The sequence below is a fragment of the Tripterygium wilfordii genome, chromosome 15, assembly GCF_013401445.1.
Source record: "Tripterygium wilfordii isolate XIE 37 chromosome 15, ASM1340144v1, whole genome shotgun sequence".
Classification (NCBI taxonomy): Eukaryota; Viridiplantae; Streptophyta; class Magnoliopsida; order Celastrales; family Celastraceae; genus Tripterygium; species Tripterygium wilfordii.
The window spans coordinates 4,835,784-4,846,489 of NC_052246.1; the positions used below are offsets into that span (position 1 = coordinate 4,835,784).

General features: G+C 35.9%; 1 protein-coding gene across 1 annotated transcript; it reads left to right on the forward strand.

Annotated features, from left to right (window-relative positions):
- The first annotated feature begins 2,985 nt into the window (after positions 1 to 2,985).
- Positions 2,986 to 6,617, forward strand: LOC120016624 (disease resistance protein RPM1-like). Its single transcript, XM_038869479.1, has one exon. It carries the CDS (start codon positions 3,276 to 3,278, stop codon positions 6,162 to 6,164), a length of 2,889 nt encoding a protein of 962 aa, XP_038725407.1. The 5' UTR covers positions 2,986 to 3,275; the 3' UTR covers positions 6,165 to 6,617.
- Positions 6,618 to 10,706: the final 4,089 nt, after the last annotated feature.

Here is a 10,706-nt window from a genome sequence, read left to right on the forward strand (position 1 = left end):
GTATTTTTTTTTATATTCTCCAACATCATGCGTTCCAATACCCATGTGAAAGGAATTTATTCTTCAAAAATAAAAATGCATTAGTGTAAAGTGCACGCTAATGGTGTATTATATAGGCTCCGTTTGATAGAGTTTATTTGCTGTCAAAATAAGATAGTTTATAAACTGTGAAAAATAAGCTAGCTTATAAGTTGTGAAATAAAGTGTCAGGTGTTTGACGAAATTTATATCACTAGTTAGTTTATAAACTCTAAAAAAGTTCTATTTAAATTTAATTTAAAAGATAAAATAAAAATTTATAATATTATATATAATATTATCTTAATAAAAAAAAAGAAACCAAAAAAATGAATAAAAACAAATATGAACTCTAAAATAAGCTTCAATTTGAAAAAAAAAAAAATTTAGAACTTATAAGCTAACTTTTATAAACTAGTTTATGTGCACTGGAGTGTTTGGCAAAGCTTATCTTAAAGCTGATAATCTTCAAATAAGCTTTGTCAAATAGGTTACCAAAAAGCAATTTTAAATTTGTTTGGTTCAGCTAATTATGCTTTGATTGAACATGGGACCCCCTTTTCATAGCGACCAATTTTCATGCATGTGGGACCATATGCACGTACGACTTCTTATGAATTCGATATAACTGGCGGTGATGAAGTAAATTCTGGTGGATGATTCTTGATCGTGTGATCGGAGCGTGAATATTAGCGTTGTTGTGTTCCTGAACCATTGATGCTGCTGAGGATCGTTCACACAGTTATCTAACAAATTACCCTTCGTTTTGGGAAGCTTGGGGTGCATGTACTGTAAATTTTTTATAACGGGGCTCATTTTATGTCGCTTTGTAATTTTTATTTTTTAAAAAACTGTAATTGTGTTTTGATCGGAATTACCAATCCAACTGTATTTTTTTGTCTCAAATAAAAAATTAAATTTATATCAAAAGAGACATTGAATATTTCGGATATATATCAAATGGTCCAGAATTTTTATTTCTTTTTATGTCCAATTTCTTTTTTGTTTGGGATAGAAAATACGGTTGAACTTATATTCCCGATCAAAACACACTCATGATTTTCTTTTAAAAAAAATTAAAAAAAAGTTAGAAGGTACTGTAATTAAGTTACAGCGGAGTCCATTGTAAAAAGTTTGCAACAAACCCGATTACCTCTCTTTGGCTCTTTTTGAGTTAATAATAATTATTTTTTTGGTTTGATTAAGAAATACACTTGAAAGTCTATCAGAAATCCACACCCTCATACATGTCAATAATATTATCCGTTTTAGGTTGTTCGATTCTCTTGGATACATCCGTTTTAGGTTGTTCGATTCTCTTGGATACATCGGATCAGAACGGTATATCAACAATATTATTTGCAATCCACACCCCCATACATGTCAACAATATTATCTGCTTTGAGTTGTCCGATTCTCGTGGATCATCAGGTCCGTAAGATTTTGTTTCTCTTTAAGCCCAAATAAATGGGGTATGCCCAACTCACTCAAGTCTAGGAAAATGTCTTGTTACATATAGGAGATGTGCTTTGGTGTTATAAACCATTTAGTTGGGCAATGCCCCACCGATTTGGTATTCAACTCATAACAACAGATAGAAGACACAAATATATCACATCCACTAAACTGACCTGTTTGCTTTATCTTCTTTAGCTTGTAAGAAACGAATCAATCAATTTCCTCAGAACAAATTGGAAGAAACCAATAAATTTCATCAAAACAAATTGGAAGAAGAGTTTAGAGTATTGGAGTGTTGGAATAAGAACCCCCAACAAAAATAAACAAATAAATATTCCTTCTCAACGTACGTTGTTCTTCAACTCTTTCAAAAGAGACACTTTTGGACATGTGTGCGCTGAAAGCAACTTTGTGCCAATCGGTTTGGCATAGGGTGGATGCTGATTCCATGAATGACCAAACCAACAAGCTTCGGAGCAAGTGTTGGAAAGAGTCCTTGTCTAGTCGTCACACTTGCAGACAATAATTAACATCTATCTTTAGTTTAGGTAAAGATCATTACGTTTAGAAAACTAGGCAATAACGCAACTTAACCTTTTTATTTAAATAACATTGATCATTGATTGGCTTGAGGGTCATATTCGGATAAGCTTGTTTAATATGAGATTATGACAGCCTCCACCAACAAAACACAGTTAGCTACTACGAAGCCTCCTGCAGTACTCTCTACCTTTGGGAAAAAAAAAAAAACACTTAAAATGTCCTCCTCAGCCCCATATATTTATATTAATGCAAATTGTAGAATATTGACAATAAAAAACCAAGTGTATACCCAATTTTTGGATGAGACTCCGATGAAGAAAAAAAATAAACAGATAACACCGAAAAGATGAAAACAGAGATGAGGAGAATAATAAGAGAATCTTGACATGCATGCTTATCCCATCAATAATTTTAATTATATATAAAAAAAGACCATAACAGGGTTTGACCCATAAAGTCTTAAACCAAACCCAAATTGGAGATTAGGAATGTAACTAAATCTGGGCCTAATTATCTCCCGTGCAAATGCGCTTACAGGGAAGGAGGGAAACCAACTCTAATATACAATCACAACTGTTAGTATTTAACACTTCCCGCATGCGTGGACTCGGTTATGCCAAGCTCAACACGCGCACGTGTGGACTCGGTTATGTCAAGCTCAACATGTGGATAAGGTAGAGGCCAGTGTTTCCATCAAGACCCTGGACATACTCTGATATCATGTAATTAAATGTGGGTCTCATTGTCTCCCTTGCAAACCGACTTACAAGGAAGGAGGGAAACTCACTCTTGTACCCAAACGATGAGATTTTGTTTTAACAGAGGCAAGGCAGTAGGAAATACTTTAATGGTCCATTTGGAGCAGACATAGGATTAGATTATACATCAACATATCCAAGGATTAAGTCATACATAGAATAACAAAATTATAATATCCTATACAAACACCAAACAAAGCCCAAATACTTAGAAGGTTCATATTCCCCAAACCCCCTCTCCCAACACCCTCCTCCCTAGCCGGCTATCAATTCCATTTTCAAAGCCCCCTAACAGGCTAACACCTCCTCCTCCCAAGTCCCAAGTCGTCCTTGCCCTCCCACCCTTCGAGACCCCTTAGTGAGTTGAATAGCATTTTCAAGGCATTCTTCTTACTATTTTTCTCTCTTTTTTTCTTTTTTCATTTCAGAACACTTCCTTGGGTGATAAACAAATTCTGAAGAGGAGCTTTGAAACACTGGGAAAAATAAGCATATAGCATGGCGGAGACTATAGTCAATCTCATTATTGACAAGCTGGTGACATTGCTAGCCAATGAATTGGTGCTGCCACGAGGCGTCAATGAAGAAGTTGTGAATCTGAAAGCTGAGCTGGAGACAATTGGAGCTTTCCTAAGAGATGCAGATATGAAGGCAGAAAAAGAAAATGTCAGTGAAGGAGTGAAGATGTGGGTCAAAGAAGTTAGGGATGTGGCTTTCTTGATTGAAGATGTCCTGGATGAATACACGCTTCATGTTGCAAAACGCCATGATAGAAATCAATTCTTGGCTTGTCTTCATAAGATTTCATGGATACTCAAAAACTCAAGGGTTTGCCACAAGGTGGCCTCTAAGTTTAAAGATATCAAGAAGAGGATTCTTGAGATCAAGGAAAGAAGCGAACGATACAGATTCAATTCCATAGAGCAAGGCGGATTGAGCAATGGTGCTAGGATGAGTTCCTGGTATGACCCACGAGTGCGATCACTTTTCATTGGGGAAGCTGAAGTTGTAGGAATTGAGTCTCCAAGAAGTGAGTTGATAGAAAAATTAGTAAAAGGAGCTTCGAGACGCACAGTTATATCAGTGGTTGGCATGGGAGGCATTGGCAAGACCACTCTTGCGAAAAAAGTTTATGACAACCAGGCTGTGACCGAACACTTTAATTCTCATGCTTGGATCACAGTGTCGCAATCATATTCAATAGAGGAGCTGCTGCGAACTTTGATAAGGCAATTTCTCCAGGAGAAGAGAGAGGTTACTCCCTCTGAAATTCAGATCAAGAACAAAGACTCTCTGGTTGACTTTCTGAGAGAATATTTACAACAACAAAAATATGTTGTTGTTTTTGATGATGTCTGGAAGACAGAATTTTGGGGAGACATAGAACATGCTTTCCCAGAAAACAACACAGGTAGCAGGGTAATGCTCACGACACGAATCATGGATGTTGCTGAATTTTGCAAATTTCATTCTTTAGTTCATGTGCATGAGGTGCAATCTCTACCTAGAGATAAGGCCTTGGAACTCCTCTGCAATAAGGCATTCCAATTTGAAGATCACCAGCAATGCCCCCCTGAATTGACTGAATTGGCCACATATATTGTCGAGAAATGTGAAGGTTTACCTCTTGCAATTGTCGCTATTGGTGGGGTTCTATCATCTAAAGGAAAGGATATATCCCAATGGCAGAACTTGTGCAATATCCTCAGAGAAGAGCTAGAAAGCAATCCCCAACTTGTAGGTATCAGAAAAATTCTTTCCTTCAGTTATCATGATCTGCCTTATTTTCTCAAGTCTTGCTTCTTGTTTCTTGGTATGTTTCCGGAGGACCACTTGATTGATTGTAACAAGTTAACCCTGCAATGGATAGCTGAGGGATTTATAATACCAAAAAAGGGGAAAATGTTGGAAGATGTTGCCAAGGAGTACTTGACCGAACTCGTTAGCAGAAATTTGGTTCAAGTCACGCAAGTTAGTAAAGTGGGGGAAATTAACATTGGCCATGTCCATGATTTGATGCGTGAGACCATCCTTTCAAAGATTGAAGAATTGAGTTTTGGCCATACTTTGACTGACGATATCAATCTTCTCGGAAGCGCTCGGCGCCTGTCAATCCAAAACAATGTTGGTAGTAACATTGTAAGAAAGATAAAAAAATCTCAAATTCGTTCTTTGCTCCTTTTCAATGTTAATGAGTTCCAGAATTCTTTTCTAACTTCAGTTGTAGCAAAATTCAAGCTTGTGAAGATGATAGACCTTGAAGGGGCTCCTCTTCATTCTCTCCCAGAAGAATTTGGACATTTATTTAACTTGAGATATCTGTGCTTAAAAAATACGAAATTAAAGGAACTTCCGAAGAGCTTTGCTGGCCTGCAGAATTTAGAAACTCTTGATCTAAGGCAATCGCAAGTGCGCGAGATATCGTTTGAGCTTAATAGGCTGCAGAAGTTGAGGCATCTTCGAATCTTTAATGAAGACTACAGTGTAGATTTTAGCATGGCTTCTCTACGAGGATTCAAGATTCATGGAGGGTATGGGAGTTTACAAGACTTGCAGACCCTAAATTACTTGGAGGCAGATCATGGAGTCAACTTATTGATCGACCTGAGAAAGTTGACCAATTTGAAAAAGTTGGGCGTTACGAAACTGACAAGGGAAAATGGAAAAGATCTCTGCATTGCTGTTGAGAAAATGAAGCAGCTTGAGTACCTTAATGTATGTTCAACGAGTGTCGATGATGTTCTTGACTTGCAATTCATCTCATCTCCACCTCAGTCACTTTGGCATCTTACCTTGCGGGGTCCTTTACAAAAATTGCCGGACTGGATTCGTGCACTCCAAAACTTGACCACAATCGTGTTAGATTGGTCAGGGTTAGCAGATGATTCTTTAAGAGTCCTCGAAGATCTTCTTAATTTATCGTCTCTATGTCTACGCCAAGCATATGATGGACAAGACTTGCATTTTAAAGAAGGTGGATTTCAGAAGCTCAAGTTACTAAAACTCTTGGAGTTGAAAGAATTAAAGATGGTAATGATATGCAAGGGAGCATTGCCACTTCTAGAAAATCTTCACATTGGTTGTTCGCAATTGATGGAGGTGCCATCCGGAATCCAATACTTGAGAATGCTTGAGAATCTGGAATTGTATGATATGCCCAAAGAATTGATAGAGACTTTACTACCACATTGTGGCAAGAATAATTGGATGATTGCACATGTACCAGTTATTTGGGTCAACATTAAGCTTCAAGGTAGACTTCATGATTCATACACTCTTCAATCTCTGAAGATGTCTGAAATTGCTACTACTACAATGCCAAGAATGCGAAGGGGCAGACTGGGGTTTGGTCAATGGCCAAACGGGAGTAAGTACGGAGGAAATTAGATTTTCCTCCAACCCAAATAAGACTCAAAAGCTATCAAATAGTATGGGCAACCTCTTTCAGTGGTATATGTCTTTGATCTTCTGAAAGATCTTGGTTTGATTTCTTGCCTGTGGAGCTGCTTCTTGTTGTTTGTGAGGTTTTGTTGTGGTTTGGTATGTAGCTGGGCTAGTTCTGTCATGGACATTTCCCTGACTTTGGGCTTTTGCCCTTGCTATTGCTCTTGGTTGCTGCTTCTTGATGTTTGGGGGGTCTTTGTGGGGTGCTGGAGTTTCCTTTAGTTTGTGTTTAGGATCCTTAGCTTTCTTGTTGCGTTGTTTTTGTTTGTAATTATTTCTATTGGCTCCTTCTTTCAAGCTGGTTGGTTGTACTGTAGTGTTCCGTGCTTGCCACTTTTGTTTATCAAATGAAAGAAACTATCGAGTGATAGTTATTGCTGTCTATGAACAGAGGTATTACATTTTATTTTTTTTCATAAATAACAAGAGTGAGTTATGAATGTTGGGATTTAGATTTTCTTGAATGTTGCATGAAAAGTAAGCAGTGTAATCACATCTCTAAACTGGACAAAGCATAATCAATGGAACCATTTAAGCCAACAGAGCGCAAAAGAGGGGAAAAAAATATGTAGCAACGTTGATTCTTCTTCTTAGGATAACATTGGGAATGTAGTGTTGGCCTAATATTCTTCCACTTTAAGACCCGGAGGGTGGATCCCCTGCCCCTCTTGCCCAAAAGCCGAAAAAAAAGAAGATAATAATAAGATTCTTAATATCCAGAAAAATTATTTATAAAAAATAAGAAGAAGAAACGAAATAGTTCTTGAATTTTGACGGCTGGATTGATTGAGCCCCTGAACTTCATTTTGGACTAAGCAAGCCTTTGAACTTTGATGAATAATCTTTATTAGCTCTTCGTCATCTTTTCCTTCCAAAATTACTGATGTGACATGGTTCAATTGATATGACACCCTCATGTTTTTTTTAATTTTGAATAACTTGTAAAATAATCTTTTTTATTTTACTGTACAGTGAAGCCAAAGCCATTTTTATCCAAAACACTCAAGTCAGTCGGATACCAAGTACCAACTACGGTGGGGGCTTCTCTGTGCCGCAGTACTATGCAGAGACTATTATCTTCACGACTGGACTACTCAGCGGATCCTCCAGTGCAGACCGTAATTGCCTAGGATGTGCATGGGGAGATTTGGAAGTTCAGACACATATATAGAGAGCCCCAAGGCGGCATTTGCTGACTACTAGTTGGAGCCAGATAATTTTGGGAGACAAAAGAGAACTCTTCTTATAAAAGAGGGGAATTTGATGACTTATGCATTGGATTTCTTATAAAAGAGGTGAATTCTATCTTTTGAGACTGCTTTTTTTTTTCAATTTACTCTTTGTGAGTTTGTTTGTTTCCAACAAGGCAACATGCCAACATGATATTTTTTATGTCCTTTTTTTTTGTCTTAAATATAATCTGCAGACAATTGCAAAGGCAGTAGAAGACTATCGATGCTCTTCAAAAAGATGGATTGTCCATTTCCCTGCAATCCCACTTGCTAGTATCGTGTCTTTTTGTCTATATGCACGATTTTTCTTATTGGTCATTATATGAAATTATAGATAGATTTGTTTAAAAAAGGGAAAGAAAAAAAAAAAAAAAAGAGAGAAGGAATTACGATTGATTTAAGGCTTAAAATAAGCAGAAGACCACCACTGCACAGAACTTGTGTGCTGGGTGTTCTATCATATTTTCTTGATGTAATCAACTATTGTTGTCAATAAGTATACTATTGAGAAGCATATATATATATATATAGTATACTATCAAAAGCAGTATACTTACTTATAAGAAACTGAAACTGATTGACGAAAATTTTGTTTTATTCAAGCTCGACAGAAGATCAATAGAGACTAACACAAGATAATCATGCATGCTAGTTCTCTTGGAGTTGATGGGGAGAGCATCAACTACAAATTATGGGAGACCTTAATTTGCATGGGCTAACCAAATTATGGGAGACCTCAATTTAAACGCAAACCAATTTGGACCATATTTAATGCAAAATTAGGTATATACAGGCCCAAATTGGGGGCCTCATACATTTTCTGTCCAAAATCGAGCCCTATATATAAAAGAGACATCCTAAAACAGCCCCATTAAGGTACGGGTTCCCAGGGTCTGCTGTAATATTTTTTATAGCATATCACACTGTAGTGTCAATCAATGGTCAGATCTAATCCTAATGTATCTAATGACTAATATTTTAACAGCTAAAAAATAATCAGTTTCTTTCTCTCTCATATTCACACACATAGACGCTTTCCTCTCTCACTCTCACTCCGATGAAGACGAAGAGATCTCCCTCATCGAAATGACTCCATGTTTATGGCCCATATGATGAGTCCCTAACAAAAGGAAATTCCAGATAAAATCAATCCTACTCCATGTTTGCAAAACTAGGAGAAACCAAATCAAACCCAGAAACCAAAAAAACAAAAATAAAATTCTCTAATCACTCAATTACTCCAATTACCCCATGTTTGCAGAATTCTCCAATCCAGAAACCCAATTACTCCATGTTTGCAAATCTCCATTTTTGAGCACCCAAGAAAAATAATTTTCAAACCAAAAATCAGAGTTGCATTCGCAATTTGTTTAGGAAATTATTACCAAGCCCAAAGTAAGATCTCTTCGTCTGAATCTGTTTGTTGCAGAAAGATTGAAAGAAAGTGATAGAGGAAAAGTGCCTATGTCACTAGAGGGAGAAAAGGAATAGGAGAGAGAAAAGAAAAGAACGCGATCTATTCGCCTGGATTTGGGCGTGGGAATAGGAGAGAGAAAAGGAAACTTATTATTTTTTAGCTCTTAAATTATCAATCATCAGATACAATAGAATTATATCTGACCGTTGGTTAGTATTACAGTGTGATATGCTGTAAAAAGTAATACAGCAAAGCCCGGGAACCCATTAAGGTACATGCATGCAGCATGCATGGTTTCTTTATAGATAATGCATGTGATTGACTGTATACGTACAGAAACATTTTATAATTATGAAATTATTATGTACCTCACCAAGACAAAATCTAATTATTTAAGGTTTCTCTTTTGTCTATATATAGGGTATTAATTTTTTTGGTTGGTTGCTACTTCTAATCTTCAATTGTCATCATCAAATGACATAAATGAGCCTTATTCATACACACAATAGCTAACAGCTAGCAATGAATAATTTACAATCCACAAAATACATAATTGAGCCCATAATGGGAGACATTGACAGATTTCTAAACCACCAATCAATAAAATCAATAGATTTGTGAACCACCAATATACATTGATGATTTGATGTGAACCTTCTACGAAAGACAAAGATAACAGAATATTTATGGAAATATTCTTTTGCGTGGCTAATTCATAGACATATATTTATATATATGCAGGAGGGCTCAATTACAAGTAGATTTGTCAAACGCGGCATATTGGTTTTAGCGTTTGAATGCATGTACTGAAATGATGCCCAATGGGATATATATATATATATATATATATATATATATATATATATATTCTCCCATATGAATCAAAAGTGTGAAGAGAAAGAGATAATGTAATAATGTATGTGAATGGAATTGACTCGATCAATCCACATGGGTGGGGCTGGATTGAAGTACTCAACTTCAATTTCCTTCCATTTATAAATATTTTTATTTAATTAATTAGTTCATCGGCCACATCATATTTGAAATTTGAATGTGATGTTGTTGAATTTTTAATTGAACAAAAAAAAAAAAAACCTTGTGTATATACCACGAATGTATAAATCATTCATTGTGTGACACACATCATATTTAGGATACGAGGATATTCATTTTTGTGATCCTATCACAAATGATAAAATTATAGTGTGATGTGGTACACTTCTCAAACCATTATATGAGAACAGTAGACATAGAGGAATTTCAAAACCCCCAGATCTATCGTTAGAGCGGCTCATGTTAACATAGAGTTATTGTTACTTTGATGGATGGTTTAAGATTCTAACGCTTATGTTTATATTTGCAAAATATAATCGTTTGAGTGTGAATTAATTACTTGTCAAGACGAATAATTTCAACCAAGGGGGATTCAAATTTGATTTTTCATATTCATACCTCACGACTTAATTATTAAAATGCTTTTAAAAAAAAGTATAAAGATTCGATGGTTTATAAAGAACACGGTTTAACTTGCAGAAAAGAAAAGAAAAAAGAGAGGTAGTATAAAGTTATTTTATTGGATTATGGAGCATCGGTTCCTACTTTTAAAAAAAGAAAATTGAAGAGGCAAAGAACAACTTGGACATATGTGCTGTCGGTGCTTGACGGTGGGAATAGTAGTATTTCATGAGACAATGAAAAGAGTTAAAATATATATATAGTTCTCAACTTGTAATAATTAATTAAATATTCTCGTAAGTCGTATGCCTTCGAATCATGAATTCACACATGAATTTTTATGTGTTTACCTTTCGTTCATGGTTTGTAGATTATTATACA

Excerpts from the sequence above, each read along its gene's own strand:
- LOC120016624 (XM_038869479.1), top strand. The coding sequence starts at position 3,276 with ATGGCGGAGACTATAGTCAATCTCATTATTGACAAGCTGGTGACATTG.